The 18,960-nt window shown below is 45.9% G+C and overlaps 1 protein-coding gene across 1 annotated transcript in view; it reads right to left on the bottom strand.

The window, feature by feature from the left end:
• Window positions 1-18,960, bottom strand: part of NUP42 (nucleoporin 42) — a 513,730-nt gene that overhangs the window by 209,187 nt on the left and 285,583 nt on the right. Inside the window, exon 4 of the mRNA XM_044065504.1 lies at window positions 14,010-14,086. Within this exon, the coding sequence (XP_043921439.1) occupies window positions 14,010-14,086 (77 nt within the window). The remainder of the gene's footprint in view (window positions 1-14,009; window positions 14,087-18,960) is intronic.

The raw sequence follows: 18,960 nt of genomic DNA, 5'->3' as shown, positions 1-18,960 counted from the left end.
CCTGGAACGTTTGTCCATTTTGATATGGTAATACGCATCCCATAGATAGAGTACATCCAATCGCCTTCCCTTAGAAAAGGGAGAATGGACTGAACTATGACCATCTGGAATTTCGGTTTGGCAAAAGACTTGTTCAAATTGCTGAGATCCAAAATTGGTCTCCAGTCCCCTGTCGTTTTTGGCACCAAAAAGAATCTGGAGTAGAATACGGATCCGCATTGGTCTGGTGGGACAAATTGGATGATTCTTTTTTGATACAGCTTGTTTATTTCTGTAGCTGCTTTTTCCCTTTGACTGGGTGTAACATTGGGAATGTTTGCTGGGAGCTTTGGGTAAGCGATGAGGGAAATGGTGTAATTAGAAGTTATGTACCTACCATAACGTTCCATGTTAGTTGTCTACTCTCGCCTTCTTTCTTGCTGGATGGGTTCGGAGCCGATCCTCGGCTCTGACTCGGTACTTGCTAAGCTCGAGAATCACTTTTACCAGCTCGAGGCAGCCCTATATCCCATGATGCAAGGTGGTAATTACCCAGATCTCGTTTGGTATCTAGAGGAAAAACTGCCCGCAATCTTCCTAACCTGAGAAGACTGTAAGGGGAACCAGGTAACAAAGATCCAGAGCTAACTGGTGTCCAAGGGAGAACAATCTCCCAGAGAAAAAGGGGAAAAATCAAGGTCTGTCCAGGCTAGGGGGACAGGAGGGAGGAACGCAAGAAAGGCGGTGAGAGAAGACAACTAACATGGAACGTTATGGTAGGTACATAACTTCTAAATGTTAAGTTGTCAATCTCACCTTCATTCTTGCTGGATGGGACCGCGTCCCTAGCACCCCTATCCTGGGAGGCTCAATGGAATAGACACTTGAGAACTGTGGAACCAAAACTTGCCCTGTTCCTGGAGGCCAAATCCAATTTGTAATGAGAAACGAAGGTATGAGGAGTGGCCCAAGTGGCTGCTGCACAAATGGTGTCCATGGGTAGTCTAGCATGAAAGGCTGTAGATGTGGCTAGACCTCTAGTAGAATGTGCTTTAGGTTTTGAGATCAGTCGTTTGCCCCTAAGCTGATAAATGTTAGAAATGGTGGAAGATAGCCATCTGGATAAGGTTACTTTAGAAACAGGAAGACCTTTCCTATTTTCAGCATAAGAAAGAAAAAGCTGATCAGATTTCCTAAATTGCTTTGCTCTGTCCAAATAATATCTGAGTTGGCGATGAACATCTAGGCAATGCAAACTTTGTTCTGCCCTGTTAGAATGATTGGGAAAAAATACAGGAAGGTCAATGGATTGATTTAAATTTGTTTTAGAAGCAACCTTGGGCAAAAAAGATGGATTGGTTCTTAAGGATACTCTATCCTTGTGGAAGACCAAGTAAGGGGGACGAACACAGAGAGCATGTAGTTCCGACACTCTCCTAGCCGAAGTAATAGCAACTAGAAAGAGCGTCTTCCAAGAAAGAAATTTTAATGAGCACGTAGCAGCCGGTTCGAAAGGGGGAAGTATCAAGGATGCCAGCACTAAATTTAGGTCCCACTGTGGTGGAGGATCTCTAACAGGGGGTTTAAGTAGGAACACCCCTCTGAGAAAGGCTTTACAAAGTTTGTGAGACATAATATTCTGGTCTGCAAATCCGACATGGAAATTAGAGATCACCGCCAATTGGACTTTAACTGTGGAGGAAGAAGAACCGGAGTGAAAATTTTCAGCCAGAAAGTCCAAGACTGACTGAATAGGGGCAGTAAAAGGGTCTATGTTCTTAGACTTTGCCCAAAAGGAGAAACGTTTCCATTTGCTAGAGTAAATAATCCTGGTAGAGGACTTTAGAGAAGCTACTATGATATGTCTAACGGGGTTAGAGATCATAGGAAGCCTGGCTAAGGAAGGAAGTGGAGCAACCAAGCAGTGAGGTTGAGGGAACGAATTGATCGGTGCAGTTGACCCGACTGGTGGGTCAGAAGATCTGGAACTGGATCCATATGCCAAGGCTGCACCACGAGATGGCGATGAAGGAACGGGAACCAAATTTGTCGAGGCCAGTAAGGGGCAATGAGAATCATTTTGGCTCTCAAGACGGTAGCTTTCTGGAGTACGTGTGGTATCAATGGAAAGGGGGGAAAGGCATAAAGAAGTCCCCGGGGCCAATCTTGGGTAAGAGCGTCTCTGGGGGGATGGCCCGGAAGTGGAAAGAGAGAGAAGAAGTCTGGGCATTTGCTGTTTTGGGGTGTGGCAAAAAGGTCGCAGCCTGGGCGGCCCCACTTCTGAAAAATCTTCTCCACTATGGATTGCTTGAGAGACCACTCGTGAGGCATGAGTATAGCTCTGCTCAATATGTCCGCTATTATGTTGGTTTTCCCGGGGATATGCGTTGCTACCAAAAACCAATGAGAGGAGATCGCCCATTGCCAAAGTCTGAGAGCTTCTCGACACAAGGGATAGGACTTGGTATGTACCACACCACGGACATGTTGTCCGTGTGAACTGCAATAGTTCCTAAGGGAAGAAAGTCGTTGAGGGCTTGCAACGTTAAAAGCACTGCTCTCATCTCTAGGACATTTATGTGCAGGTGGTATTCGAACGGTTGCCACGTGCCATGAACCATCCTGCCCTGATAATGCCCCCCCCACCAGATCAGGGAGGCATCCGAAGTGACCGTGGCTACCGGGGCCGGGGGGACAAATGGTCTGCCCTGATGGACTAGGGGAGAAGAAGTCCACCAGGATAGATGGCTCTTGCAGGTCTGTGTCACCAGGATCTTGTGACGCATGGGAAGCTGCTGGAAGGACCATTGGGTAAACAACATCCATTGTAGGAGATGCATGTAAAAACGGGCCAGAGGAAGAAGTGTGATGGCGGCTGCCATGAGGCCCAACACTTTCAGGACCAACCTGGCTTGTACCTTTTTGCTGGATAGGATAATCCGAACGTGGTTTTGGATATCTAGGATTCTTTGACTTGTTAGGTTTGCTGACATCCGAGTAGTGTCTAGATCTGCGCTTATAAAGGTAATAGATTGGCAGGGCGATAAGGAAGACTTTTCGAAGTTGACCAAAATTCCTAACTGACCGCAGAGACGTAGAATATAATCTCTGGCTTGGAGAAGTTGATGCCTGGTGGTGGCTGAGAGGAGCCAGTCGTCGAGATACGGAAACACCTGGAATCCTTGACGTCTCAGGTGAGCCGTGACCGCTGCCATGCATTTGGTGAACACTCTGGGGGCTGTAGTGAGACCAAAGGGCAGGGCTCTGAATTGAAAATGACTGGTCCCCAGCCGAAAGCGGAGAAACCTTCTGGAGCATCTGTGGATTTTTATGTGATGGTACGCATCTTGAAGGTCTATGGAGCACATCCAGTTGTTTTTGCCCAGAAAGGGCAAAATCGATTGAAGTGTGACCATCCAAAATCTTGTCTTTTTGACTGAGGTCTAATATTGGTCTCCAGTCTCCCGTCTTTTTGGAAACCAAAAAGAACCTCGAGTAGATTCCAGACTCTAATTGATCTGTTGGAACTGGCTGGATGGCCCTTTTTTAAGAAGCTTTGAAACCTCTAGCTTCACAATTTCCCTTAGACCGGGAGGAACGTCTGGAAGGGAACCTTTTTGAGGGAAGGGGCTTTCCTCGAAAGGGAACTTGTAACCCTCGGATATGATCGACTGTACCCATCTGTCTTGAGAGAGGGAAAGCCAGGCTTCTGGGTACAGCGACAATCTCCCCCCGACTGCCTCCAAGGGCGGGCAGTCAGGCAACACCTCAGGGATGCTGGAAGGGCTTGTCAGAGAGAGGCTCTCTGCTGCCCTGGTTCTGCGGACCTCCTATGCCCCTAGGGCGGCGTCTATTGTTATTACCCCCTCTGCCTCTGGGGGTAAACTGACCACGTGCATCAGGCGTGACTCCCTGAGATTTTCGGAACCACATTTTCCCTCCCTTCTGACCTTTGGGGTAAGGTCTAAAAGGGGCAGAGAAACGACTCCTACGGCAGAAAGAGTCTTGCCGTCTTGCTCGCACCTGGTCAATGTGTCCTTCACCTGAGGCCCAAACAAAGTAGTGCCATCAAAGGGAGAATTTGTGAAGGACGCCTTAAAGGGGTCTGCGAAATTGCAAAGCCGCATCCAGGACCGACGTCTAAGAGCCACTCCTGTGCCTGCGGCTCTACTCGCCCCATCAGCTGCATAAGAAATGAGCCGCATGGAGGAGTTAGCTATGGAATTTAGGATTCCCAGCTGAGAGGCAATCTTCTCTTGAGCCCCAGCAGCTGACGGATCCTGTACTACCTCACCCAATTCTTTGAGGATCTCTCTTTGAAGTCGGGTGAAGTGACATAAATAATTCAGCGAACGCATAGCAAAGGTCGCTGAGGAAAACATCTGCTTACCATACCTGTCCATGGTCCTAGACTCCTTGTTAGGAGGATGGACTGGTACGGAAGGATCTGCAAGTTCCTTTTTGGTGGCAGCTGCCACCACCATGGCATCAACCGGAACACCTTTCGTAAGAAACTGTTTCTCAGTGGGGGCCGTGATAAATTTAGAAGGCCTCCTGGGGACTGGTTCCACAGAATCAGGAGATGCCCACGCCTTTCGAGCTATCACCTCCATGAGGGGGTCGAAAGGCGGAGACACCCAGGAGGTGGAGGGTAGAGATCCAAAAGCCTCCAGGTATACAGACTCATCCTCAGAGGGATTAATGGAGGGCCAGTTTCCCCTCTGTTTTAGGAGTTCTAGGATGTCTGAAAAGGAGACATCCTCAGAGGGGGATCTTGGGGACCCCTCCGACTCATCTAAGTTGGTATCTGATGTCGTAGACTCAGGGGAGTCTAAGTGCTTCCTCTTGCAGGTCCTCTTCTGGGGCTCTCCTGAAGGATCAGGAGAAACCTCGGAAGAGGAAGTTCTTCCCAATGGGGAAACCTGGGGCGATGGATCTCTGGGTCCGGGAGCAAGAGAGTGGGAAGAGACATCTACAGGCACCGTAGAGGGAGGAGCTAAAGGAACCGACTGCTGACTAAGCTCGGGGGCTAGCACACTCCTCATCACCTCGAAGGCTCCCCTCCCAAGGAGGACCGAGAGACCCCGCTCCGAAGAAACAGGGATCCCTGGCCCCACCAAAAAGGAAGGCTCCGAAGCAGATGTCGGCGCCGAGCTCACCAAGGCCGAAGCTCCGAGAGGGAGAACGGGGTCGGACAAGGGTCCGATGCCACTCGCCCCCTCGGAACCGACCAAGGAAGCCCGACAACCAGATCCCTCCAAGGACGGTCTCAAGGAGGAGATAGGAGTCGAAGACGATGGAGCAGAAAGGTGTGGTATTGGCTCCGAAGCAGCAACAGTCACGGTACTAATAATCTCCGGCTCCGAGCTCTGTAGGAGAGTCGAAGGAGGAATTTCAGGAGGGTGTGGAATAGCGGTCGTCTGCTGAGACGGGCTATGGAGCATCTGGGCCAGTGCCTGTGATTTTAGTAGTCTACTCACCACTCTCCAAGTCATGGTCTGAGAGCCTGGAAGACCTAGATGATCGGCTCCGATGGCTCCGCTCCGAAAGTAAGGGGGAGGCCGGAGCAGAGTGGATAGACTCCAGTGAAGGAGATCTAGACCTCTTCCTCGACGGAGCCGTCGGAGCCGACGAACCTTCGGTTCCAGTTGGAGCTGACAGCTTGTCGGCTCCGAGATGAGATAGAGACGTTTCGGCTCCAGCCGGAGCCGAAACATGCTTCGAAGCTCGGGTATCTGCTCCAGCCAGAGCAGACACAGGTGGCAAAGTCAGGGTATCGGTGCCGATCGGCGCCGGTACTGAACTTTCCAAAAAGGAAGGATCGGCTCCGGACGGAGCCGATGTCGACTCTGGAGGAGTCGAAACCAAGGCCACAGACTTGGACACCGAAGTCTGGGTCTTGGATGGCTTAGAGGGCTTCCCGGAGCCGACCTTAGCCGGGGGGCTCTCAGGCTTGAGAAGACCCCTCAGGATCAACTTGTTTCTACGTTCCTGCAGGACCCTCTGGCTGAAAGAATGACAAATAGCACAGGAGAGTCCTGCAGGTGTAGGGGTCCCAGGCAATAAATACAAGAAGTGTGACCGTCTGTCAGAGACATCTTCTGACAGCACGAGTCACACTTCTTAAAACCTGAGACCCTAGTGTCTTTTGACATGACTGAGTTAAGACACAAACACACACACACTCAGTCCTTAAATACACTAATTAAAACAAAAACACAGACACACCTAACAAAAATCCTGACAGGAAATTGTTTGGGAGGGGAAGGCCTAAGGCCTGACTAACAGAAAAATATAAAAGGGATCGAGAAAACTAACGGGAATAGGGTCTAAGTGAATCGGTGAACTACTAACTATAAAAGGGAAAACATTTTGAAACTGGGGTAGTTAAATCTCTTGAAAAAGAGTAATGAAAATTCACTTACCAGGAGCTGGTAAAAAAGGTGACCTCATGAGCAAAGCGGCAAACGAGATCTAGGTAATTACCGCCTTGCATCATGGGATATAGGGCTGCCTCGAGCTGGTAAAAGTGATTCTCGAGCTTAGCAAGTGCCGAGTCGGCTCCAAACCCATCCAGCAAGAATGAAGGCGAGATTGACAACTTAACATCCTCTGGTTATAGTCTTCTGCACCCAACAAATGTTGTTACTGAATGCCAGGCAGCTTGGTGCAGAGAGAAACTATCCCCGATGGCTTGCTCTTCAGAAGTGCCACTGAGGCTGCATAGAGAAAGAATCTCTGGGTCCCTGATTGTGTGGACCCCCCTCTGCCTTGGTAGGGGCATCTTCCAGAATTGATACCCCCCTCTGCTCCTGGGGTATCACCACGCGTGGCATGAAAGGAACCCTGAGTTTTTTTGTGCCACATTTTCCCACTCCTCTGGTTCCTGGAAAAGGAAAGTACAGTTGTGTACACTTACCATAAATGTAGATGTTCGAGTGTATTCACTGTTGCAGTCATTACATTTGGGTTATCTGTTTTCAGGTTGCCCTCAGTCGGCCTGATTAACAAAGTCTTGGGTCCTGCATTGGTTGCTGTCCCTTCTTCCATGACATCAGGTCGTCAAGGGTATAAAACATGCAGCAGCCGCCATTACATCAGTTTTTCTTGCCCCAGATATCAGGTGCCCCCCTAATAGGGAGCATATACGTATAAAAGTACAATAATATACCTCCAACAAAAAAGCAAATGCACCAAAAAGGCTTTTAAGCATAGTAAAGGAAAGTAGAGGTATAACCAAAAGAAGTTAGGGGGCTAAAGGGAGGGTAACCAGAACTGCAACAGTGAATACACTCTAACATCTACATTTATGGGAAGTGCACACAACTGTATTAAGTTCTTCATGTTTCACTGTTGCAGTCATTACATTTGGGTAGATTCCCAAAGCTTTGCTTGGGAGGTGGAATTTAGATAGTGTTAGGACCAGCTATAAGGCCCTGCAAGACTGCAGTGGCAAAGTCAGCTCTGGATTTAGAGAAAATTGGCAAATGATAATGCTTGGTGAAAGTATGTACAGAACTCCAAGTAGCAGCTTCTAGGATGTCCCTGGTAGGAACGCCTCTGAGAAAAGCTGTAGAGGAAGATGCAGCCCTGTTGGAGTGAGGTCTGATCCCCTGGGTAATAGGTTTTCCATGGTGGTTACAGCAGAAAAGAATGCAATGGCCGACCCATTTAGAAATTGTTTGCTTTGAAACAGCCTTCCCCCTCTGCCCCTGCAGCAAATGCTACCAGCAGTTGTTCAGATTTCCTTTGAGGTTTAGTCCTGTCTAAGAAGAATCCGAGTTGTCTGTGCACATCTAAGGAATGCAGTATCCGTTCCCCTTTGTTCTGTGGATTGGGAAAGAAGGCTGGCAAATGAATGGACTAATTAAGAGCCACACTGGATACCACCTTGGGCATGAAGGATGGATTGGTTCTGAGGGACACCCTGTTCGCATGAAAGATGATGAAAGGATCCACAGCCATAAAGGCCTGTAATTCAGATACCCTTCTAGCTGAAGTGATTGCTAAAAGGAAAGCTGTTTTCCAAGAAAGAAATTTTAAGTCTGCATTAGCAGCTGGCTCAAAAGGAGGTAGAGTGAGTTTCTCCAAAACAAAAATTAAGGTCCCAGGCTGGGGTAGGAGCTCTCCTGGGTGGTCTCAAATTTTGGCCCCTCTGAGGAACTGCTTGAGAAGTGGGTGAGAAAAGAGGGGGGGGGGTTGTGTTATAATGAACTGAAATGGCAGAGGCGTGGATTTTAATGGAGGAAAAAGACGGGCCCTTGTGAAGCATTTCAGTTATGTATTGTAAAATCTGAGGTAAATTGGGTGCCGCTGTGCTCATCCCTTGAGATTGGTTCCAGGCACAGAATCTTTTCCATTTTTCAACATAAGATTTTCTAGTGCTAGGCCTCCTTGCCTCTAAAATGATAACTATCACAGGTTTACTGAGGGGTGGTAAAGGAGAGATTATGTAATTAGCCAGGCTGCAAGGTTCAATGTTGGAAGCTGAGTGTGCAGAATCTGGTTCTCTTGCTGAGACAACAGGGAAGACGTCTGAGGCAGGTGCCATGGGGGTAACCGTGACACACTGCGCAGGAGGGAGTACCAGTGTTGGCGTGGCCAGTCTGGAGCAATGAAAATCATCCTTGGTTTTTCCGGTTTGGTTTTTAGTAGTACTTTGGAGAGCAGAGGCAGAGGGAGGGGGGGAGGCATAGACTGATAGCTTTTTCCATCTGAAGGACAGAGCATCCACTTTCCAGGCTTGTTTGTGGGGAGTCCTTGTGCAAAATTTGACCACTTGGTAGTTCTGGGGAGAGGCAAACAGGTAGATATCTGGGCTCCCCCATTTGCTTGTCAACATGTTGAAGATCCTTAGTTCTAGTTTCCACTCGTGGGTCCATGAGGTTTATGCTTAGTCCGTTTGCCAGTGTATTTAACTTTCCTGGCAGGAATTGAGCTTGTAGGTGGCACTTGGTAGCTCAAGGCTGTATTCCACAATGCTACGGCTAGTCTGCACAGGGGGTAAGAATGTGTACCCCCCTGCTTGTTTATGTACCACATAACAGTGGTGTAGTCCGTCTTTACCATTAGTTGTCCTGGAAGAATGTGATCCTTGAAAGCTGTCAGAGCATTCTATACAGCTAACATTTCTTTCTGATTGATATGCAGGTGCATTTGACTTGGGTTCCATTTGCCCTGAATGCACTTCCTGCCAGGTGAGCTCCATTTGCCCTGAATGTACTTCCTGCCAGGTGAGCTCCCCATGCATAGTCTGATGGGTCTGTTAGAGTTTGGGTGGCTGGGGATGGTGTGAAAGGTAGACCCTTGTTTGGTGGCAGGCCTCTGCCCACCAAAGGAACTCTATATGTAGGCAAGGTATAACAGGAATCATCGTTTCTAGATCCTGCGAATGTTGACACCATAGCCTTTTTAGATACCACTGTAATTTCCTCATATGCAGTCTTGCATATGGAATTAAAAGAATGCAAGAGGCCATGAACCTCAAGGCGTATTTGTCTTGCAGATAGCAGGGTTTTTGTGGCCACTTATTTGAAGTAGGTTGTCAAATGAATTTGTTTCTCTGGCATGAGGTAGGCCATCTGGGAAGTTGTATTCAAGCTTGCTCCCAGGAATATAATTTGTTGACAGGGTACCAGGTGTGCAGCAAGGTACATCATGGTCAGGGCCTAGACAAGGAATACAGTACGAATGAAAATCCTTATGAGGTATTTGCTTTCCACAAGTAATGCAATTATTAACTTTTACAGACATTGGTAAGGAGCAAGAAAAAGTTTCCCCAATGGGGTACATAGCTTTAGTCGAAGACTTTGGCTCAGAAACTCGAAAACGAAAATTTCAGGAGTCGGCCGACCGGCACTTGCGAACTGCTTCTGCTTCGGGCACCACACGGTAAGAAAGACAGATGTAATGGCATCAGCTGCATGTTTTATACCCTTGACGACCTGACGTCATGGAAGAAAGGACAGCAACCAAAACAGGACCCAAGACTTTGTTAATCAGGCCGACTGAGGGCTACCTGCAAGCAGATAACCCAAATGTAATGACTACAACACTGAAACATGAAGAATATCGTTGAGGGTTGGAAAAACGTAGACCTATGGCAGAGAGGGTCTTACTGTCCTGCTCACACCTGGCCAGTGTCCTTCTCCTTGGGGCCAAAAAGGATGGTGCTTTGATGGGAGCATTCAGGAAGGAAGACTTGAAAGGGTCCACAAGGTCAAAAAGGCACATTCAGGCATGGTGTCTCTTAGCTATGCCTGAACCTGCAAGCTCTAGCCTCCCCTTGGTTGTGTGAGAGAGCAACCTCATGGATGAATTGGAGATAGATTCCAGGGTTGTGAGCAGTGAGGCAACTTTATCCCTCACCTCATCAGACACCTGCCCTGTGAGTGTTCCAGAGAGTTCAGAGATCAAGACTCTTTGGAGCCTCGTAAAATTTGTCAAGTAGTTCAGGGACCGTATGGCAAAAGTTGCTGAAGCAAAGATATACTTCCCCAATCTGTCCACGGCCCGGGACTCTTGAGCGGGTGAGCAACAGGACTCTTCAGCGAGATCCTTTTTCATGGCCACCACTACCATAGCATCGACTGGTAAACCTCTGGACCAATGTGGGTTACCCTCAGGTGGAGAAAGTATCTTGTCAGGTGACCGAAGAGGGACTCCTCGGAAGAAGGATTAGTGGGCTTCCAGTCACCCCCCGTTTCAACATTTCAAGGATGTCTCCGAAGGAGACATCCTCAGGGGGTGACCATGGGGACCCTTCACAGTCATCGAAATCTGTGTCCTCTGTTAGAGACTCCTCAGGCAAGTCTACATGCTTCCGCTTGCACAATCTCTTCTGTGGGGACGCCTCCAGTGGGGGCTTCTGAGGAGGACTCAGAAGAGAGGGCACCCTGCAATAGGGGGGTCCTGCGGCATTCCTGCCTGGTGTCCCGTGGAGGTGGCCTGTGACAGCTGTAGCTCAAGGGAGAAGTCTGGGGTTCCTACATCCATGGAATGCTTCCAGAAGCACGTGCCCTCTCCATAGCACGGAAAGTGGGTCCACTCGAACAGGGATGGGAGCCCAGAACCAAGAAGGACAACCTCGGAACCGTGGTCACATCCCGCTTCGTCTAACCCACTCCCCGAGGATGGAGCTTCAAGCAGGATCAGTGCAGAGAGGTCTCTCGGCACCAAGGATGGAGCTGAAGAAACACTCAGAACTGTGCCACAAATCGAGGAGCCTGCAGCCCAATCACGGGGTTGAGGAAGGACCAGTTCAGCGGGAACCACAGACCAAAGGGACAGTCCCAGATCCCCAATGAGGTCCACACTACAGCCACAGAGATTGGGGGGGGGGGTTCAGAAAACAACATAGCAAAGGGCTTTGGAACTGGTATGGTCAAAGGAGGTGAATAGGATGGAGTCTGTGGAGAAGTCAACCCAAGTCCTGCAAGGAGTGGGTAGCCCCCTGTCTGTCAACAGCTGGTCCACAAGACACACCACATCAAGTTCTGAAAGGCTCCTGGTGGATCTAGTGGATACTCTCAATGGGGAGTCAGGTCATTCTAGGAACAAACTCTACACCGGCCCTAGAAATGGGTCAATGGATGTAGAGTATAGGATCCGTGGTGTGGAATCTACTGGCACCGGTGTCTCAAGTTTGGAGACCTGTATGCAGTGGGGTCAAATCCGTACTTATTGGGGTCATAAAAGAGCTCGGGGAGAAAGGGGCACTCAGAGCTGGCATGGAAGGTTCAACTGTAACTGCAGAGATAGGCATCGAAGGCATGCACTGTGCCGAAGTGGCACCCGGTGCCAAAGTCATAGTAATTAGTGAGGTCAATAGTCTGTGCTGGAGACAAAGCTGTGCCAACACAGTAACGGTTGTAGCTGGAGTAGAAGAGGTTGGTGCCCATGAGGCAGACTTGTGGTCAGACGGCAGTTTTGGTACTTCAGATTTCGCAGATTTAGCCTGGTCACCAGATGGTGAAAAGGGAACCGAATGGGACCTTTTCTTATCCTTAACTGGAGAGGGTGAACCCTCCATCGCAGAAAGGGCCGACTTAATTAAGTAGGCCCTTCAGGATCAACTTATTCTTGCGCTTGCTCAAAGTGGGCTGACTGAAACTTTGACATATCACACAGGGAGGTTGCACCGAAAGATGGGGCACCACCAAACAAACACAATCATCAGGACAGTCTCTATTTGGAAGCTTACCCTTACAAGAAGTACAAGGTTTGAAACCCGATGTGCCCTTTTTATCAGACATCATGAAAATTACACACAACAAATCAAACGTAGAATACTATAGGAACATTTTTTAAACTCTGCTATCTCTATATCTAAACTTATCTAAATACACACAATATCTAAGAAATACGTCAAAAACACACAACTATCCAGAAAGAGATACCAACAATGGTATTCAAGGAATACCACAAGGGTAGAGAGAGAAGGCCATACCGCCAATGGTACTTAAAAGTTCACCAAACGGGTAGAAGCAAGAGTGAAAGGTTCTAAATATAACTATAAAATACAGAATTATCAATATAAACCACAATCGTGACAAAAATTCCTAAGAAATATCAAAAAGTTTTCACTTAGCTGAGAGCTCGGCTGAAATGCAGCTTTATGGCTATGTGGTAAATGAGATCTGAGGTACTAGGGAGAAGGGTATTGTGGGTATAAGCTTAACTCGAGAGGTTTTGGCTGGCGCAAGCTTGGTATTAGGCCAACTCGGTTCCAAGGGCTCGGAACCAAACCCATCAGTGATGAATGGAAAGAAGATTAACAACATCAGATCATATGTTTTAGGTGTGTAATAAGCTGACAGATTTTACAAATTCCCTACAGAGTACTCTGTCAGAAATAATTTGGTGAGCAAATGGGTGTAACTAAGGAAATGACTTTTTTTGAGCTAGGATATAGGATCTGAATTGCCTAGACATAGTTACTAAGGCCTTAAGTTTAATTCTGGTGGCCGCCAAAAAAGACAATTACTAGAAAATGGAATTCAAAGTATAAACTAACTTTATTTGAAGTACTGAATATTACAAGAGATAAAAGAACTGCAGTGGGATCTTTAAAAAAAGGTTAGAAGCAAATTACAGAGAAAAAAATGGCAATTGTTGGAAGAATACTTGCAGAATAATGTTTTAGAGGAGGAGCAAACATTAAGGGAAGGCAAGAATTTATCAATTTATGTAATGCTGGATTAATGATGATGATAATACAAAAAGAAACATGTCATATGTAATGTTTGTAACTACGAACATGTTAATACAGTTTGCTAGATTTTCCTAGATTTTAAGTGATAGTAAAAGGCATTTAAAAATGGGGATAAGCACAGGGGCCTCAAGATGAAGCTCGCACATTGCAAATTTATAGTAATATGCATGTCAAATGGAATGCAACTAGGCCTCATGAGGCTACAGAAATACTGCAATTTATTAACTACCTGAAAAAAACTTCTTGGAATAAAAAAAAAAAATGCTTGACTCTGTACAACGGACAAATAGAGTTTCCTCTGCACGTCTGTAATCTGGATTTTAGTACATATTAGCTACATTTCTTAGTGCTTTGTCTTGCAAGTATATAAAAATAACTTTTCTAGCCTCCATGAGTAAGGTTTTCATACTAGCTGGACTCTGCACCAGTTAATCTGAAGGTTAATGAAGTCATTTGTCTTTAAAACTCTGAATCTGTCTTGGAAATCATCTGCCAGGAATAGGAGTTATGAAGAGAGGTGTTAAATTTGCAAAAAAAAAAAAAAAAAAATCAGAGGGGAGAAGGGCACAATTACTAAGCAATCAACATAATACCCCAAAACACACAGTGGTGTGTGTGTGTGTGTGTGTGTGTGTGTGTGTGTGTTATATATATATATATATATATATATATATATATATATATATGTATATATAAAGTGCATGTGTGTATGTATATGCATATATGTATAAAAAATACACTACTGACAAGTGCAAGACAACCACAAATAGTACTTAACACTCACATCATTCAATACAATTCACTAAAAGGTACTTACATAATTCTGCATGGTGCCTTCACCTGTGCAAGTATACCACTGGTGCCGTAGTTCCTCAGGAGAAATATCCATAAAACCTGTGCAAGCAAGGAGAGCTGATGAGACGCATGTTATTCTAAGCAAGATTACAGCCACTGAATTAATCTGTTTCTAAGCAGGACTGCACACATTCACTTAAGATGCTACAAAGTTTATGCAATTAAAATGCAATTTTTCATAAGGAGAAAATGGTAAGATATCCTAAGTTTTGTCTGCGTATAAAGGTTTAAAAATAAGATTATGCAAATATATCACAGACTTTACAAGCAAAGATAATGAATTCACACAGCTGGGAAAAAAAGATAATAAAGTTCTTCATGTTAGCAATATACAGTGTGAGAAGATGCTATATTCTTTGTGTTAGTAAAACACTGGACTAAACAAGAAAGACTATCCATTCTGAGCAACCAGGACATGTACAAAGCTAAAGCATACATGAAAACCACATCAGGATTTACAGAAAGAAAAAAAAAGTGGAAGACAAGAAGGTCAATGAATAAAAAACATCTCTGGTTGCTGTCCTGCCTAACAGTAGCTTCTGATCGTTAATACTAACCTATTTGTAATCTAGCTTGGAATACAGAGAACAGAAGAGGGTATTTAGGAGACCAGAGTTTCCACTATGGTTGTATTATATAAGGTAAAATGTGGAAGAGCAAGTTAAAAAAAAAAAGATACAAAAATAAAAAAAAAAACAGGGAAAAACAAAACAATCCAAGTACTGTACAGTTTTTCAGACTGTTACTTGGGTGTCACTTACTGAGTATTTACTTATAGCTACAACTTTAATTTTACTACTCCAGCTCCTTGGAAATTGCCCAACTCTTAAGTCTCTTGACTTCAGCAAACTGAACTGAGTTGAATTAGGTAAGTCTCCAGTTCACACTGCTGTCTCCCAACACTTAGTTCCCTGGTTTGATTGCCAAGTGGTCTCTGCAGGTCCTTCCTATTTTCATGAGGGTTTCTATCTAACACACCAGTCTTCTACATCCCAAAGACGTTTCTGGATAAACTGAAGATCCTCCAAACTGCCCGGATGTATGTGTGAGTGTGTCTGCGTGTGCTCTGTGTTGTGGCTCTTCTGATCCTCAATAGTTCAAACCAATTTTGAAAAATGAATTAATGGGCAGGAATGTACACTGAAAAGACTTATTTGCTCTCCTTATAAGTAAGGGTCAAGGTAATGAGTGAAACACAAAGTATATGCACAGTGAATTCTGTTTATTCTTCGTAAGAGTAAAGACAAAAACTTCCACATGGATAAAGTGCTGCTTTAACAGCTACATTACAGAATTAAAACCAGAAGTTTTCTGTTAATCCTTTAACAAATTCCTGAATATATAATAAAATGTGGCACTTAATAGCAAAATATGTTCATCTACCTCAAAGGTCCTAACATTTTGTACCTACCATAAATGTAGATGTCCGATAAACATGCAACTGCAGTCATAACATGTGGGTTGTCCTGCCTCAGGCAGCCCTCGGTCGGCCGGATTCCAAAGCCTGGGTCCGATGTCGGCTGATGTCGCATTTCTCTCCGACATCAGAGCGGCTGGAGTACATAAGCATCAGCCAACGCCATTTTCTTCAGTGTTTCTTGCCCCAGATGCCAGGTGCCCTCCAAGGAAGGCTGTAATCAAATTGGAAGACAAAAACAGGATTCCAAACAAGTAAAAGAGCAATAAAACAAATACACCATAACAGATATCCCCAGCTAAGAGTAACAGGGATAGGAGTGGACCCTAGGCATAGAGGGGTATGGAGGGAGGGAAAATCCGACTGCAGTTGCATGTCTATCGGACATCTACATTTATGGTAGGTACAAAACTGTACTATGTCCTTCAAAAATGCAACTGCAGTCATAACATGTGGGTAGAATACCATAGCTTAGCTGGGGGACGAGATATGCACTAGGAAAGAGATGGTGTGGCAATCAAACCCTGCAGGACTGCCGAAGCAAAGCCTGCTCTGGATCTGGAATATAGAGGGAGATTGTAGTGTTTGGAGAATGTATGCACGGAGCTCCATGTAGCAGCTTCTAGAATGTCCTTGGTAGGCACCCCTCTTAAAAATGCTGTACAGGTGGCTGTAGCTCTGGTGGAATGTGGTCTGACATTGGCTGGAACAGTCTTTCCATGAAAGGAATAACAGAATCTGATGCAATGTCCAATCCATTTAGAAATGGTCTGTTTTGAAATTGCTTTTCCTTGGACTGCAGGGGCGTAAGCTACAAAAAGTTGTTCAGACTTCCTACTGGCCTTGGTTCTGTCCAGGTAGTATCAAAGTTGTCTGTGAATGTCCAAGGTATGCAAAAGTCTTTCCGCCTTATTCTCAGGATTGGGGAAGAAAGCAGGCAGATGAATGGCTTGATTTAGAGAAACCCTAGATACCACCTTTGGCACAAAGGTAGGGTTGGTCCTTAATGAAACCCTGTCTCTGTGAAAAATAATAAAGGGTGGTATTGCCATTAGGGCCTGTAGCTCCGAAACCCTTCTTGCTGAGGTAATTGCCAACAGGAAAGCTGTCTTCCATGAGAGAAATTGCAAGTCAACTGAAGCTGCTGGCTCAAAAGGAGGTAGAGTCAGTTTTCCTAAGACAAAATTGAGGTCCCAGGCTGGCACTGGGGCCTTTCTTGGTGGCTTAATGTTCTTGATTCCCCTGAGGAATTGTCTTAGTAAGGGGTGAGCGAAAACAGGAGGATCAGTGTTGTATCTAGCTGAAATAGCAGATGCATGTATCTTTATGGAAGAATATGAGAGGCCGTTCTTTAACATATCTGCCAAATATTCCAAGATAAGTGGGATGTTCAGCAATGAAGCATCATGTCCCTTGCTGGTATTCCAATTGCTGTATCTTTTCCACTTTGCTAAGTAAACCTTTCTGGTGGATGGTCTTGAGCCTCTGTTAGTATCCGCTGAACTTCCTTAGAGAGATAAGCTGAAGTTATTTATGGGATCTCCCAAGCTGTTAGCTGCAGTGTCTGAAGGTTTGGATGCAGTGTTTCGAAATTGTGTTGAGTCAAAAGTAGAGGCCACTGAGGAAGGGCCCACCTCCTGGTGTGACATATGCTCCGTAGTAGTGGGTACCAGTGTTGTCTTGGCCAATCCGGAGCTATTATGATCCCCTTGGGCTTCTCGGCTTTGATCTTTAGTAATACTGAGGTCATCAGTGGCAGAGGTGGGAATGCATAGATTGCTAGGGAGTTCCAGTTGAATGAGAGGGCATCTATTTTCCAAGCTTTTGGATGGTATGTCCTTGTGCAAAATTTTGGTAGAAGATGGTTGAGGTGAGAGGCAAATAGGTCCACTTCTGGCTTGCCCCATGTCGAAGTGAGTTGTCTGAAGGCCTTCGGATGTAACCTCCACTCGTGTGGATCTGTGAAATTCCTGCTTAGGCTGTCCGCCAACACATTGTCTTTTCCTGGAACAAACTGGGATTGTAACTGGATATTTAGGCTCAGTGATTTCTCCCAAAGCTGCATTGTCAGTCTGCAAAGGGAGTAAGAGTGGGTGCCCCCCTGCTCGTTTATGTACCACATCACAGTGGTGTTGTCTGTCCGTATCATTAAATGGCCTTGCTGGAGTTGGTGTTGAAAAGCCTCGATGGCATGCATTACTGCCAGCATTTCCTTTTGGCTTATATGCAGATGTGTTTCCTTTGGAGACCATTGCCCTTGTATACACCTGCCTTCCATGTGCGCCCCCCATCCAAGGTCTGAGGCGTCTGTAGTCATGGTCTGTGTTATCTGTGGTTTTTTGAATGACATACCTGTGTTTTTCTGGCTCACCGAGGCCCACCATAGGAATTCCTTTTGTAGGCATGGAGTGAGTGGTATGATTGTCTCCAAGTTGTTGCTGTGTTGAGACCAAATGCTTTTTAGGTACCATTGAAGCTTTCTCATGTGTAGTTTTGCTAATGGAACCAGTAGAATGCAGGATGCCATGTAACCCAGGGCCTGTAGGAATCTCCTTGCAGTCATCTGGGTGAGTTTTGCTAAACCTTTGAAGTAATGAGTTAACTTCTCTTGCTTGTCTTCTGTCAGCTAAGCCATCTGAGAGGCTGTGTCTAGTTTGGCTCCTAAGAAGATTATTTGCTGGGATGGCTGCAGTCTTGACTTTTGGAAGTTGACTGTGTATCCCAGAGCTTGAAGCAATCGTATGACATAATCCAGGTTTTTTGTCAACATCAATTTGTCGTCTGCTTGTATGAGGCAGTCATCCAGGTACGGGTAAATTTGTATACCCTGGAGCCTGCAATGAGCAATTACTGAAGCCAGGCATTTTGTAAATACTCTGGGTGCAGTAGACAAGCCAAATGGCAATGCTGAGAATTGATAATGCTCTGGCCCTGCAAGAAATCTGAGGCATCTTCTGCAGCTGTGTCTGATAGGGACATGCAGGTATGCCTCCTTGAGGTCCAGAGTAATCAGCCACAACTCCTTGCCCAGCATGGGAAGAAGTTGCTGTAGAGTCAGCATTTTGAACTTTGGTACTATGAGAAAGGTGTTTAATGCGGACAAGTCCAGTATTGGTCTCCATTGAGATTCTTTTCTTGGAACAAGGAACAGTCTTGAGTAAAACCCTGTTCTTGTTCTTGTTGTGGAACTCTTTCTATTGCTTTCATTCGAGTCAGCAGAGTGATTTGCTTGATAGCCTCTGCCCTTTGATTTTGTGGAAGGTTTGGCATGCCTTGTTTTCTTGGTAAGGTATGAAAATGAAACCTGTACCCTCGGTCTATAATGTCCAAAATCCATTTGTCCTTTGTCAGTCTGTGCCAGTTTTCTGCAAACAGAGATAATTTCCAAGGGAGCTTCTAGTTGTTCCCTGGTAGGCGGTAGTAGAGGAAAGTAATTGAGTTTGTGGTTGTTGGGCAGGTGAAACCCCTGCGTCACTTCTTTGGTTTCCTGGCTGCC

This window comes from Protopterus annectens, chromosome 3.part0 (assembly GCF_019279795.1).
Source record: "Protopterus annectens isolate FY-2018-M chromosome 3.part0, PAN1.0, whole genome shotgun sequence".
Taxonomy (NCBI): domain Eukaryota; kingdom Metazoa; phylum Chordata; order Ceratodontiformes; family Protopteridae; genus Protopterus; species Protopterus annectens.
Note: the sequence above shows the minus strand (reverse complement) of the source record. Positions and strands in the feature narration are given on the sequence as shown.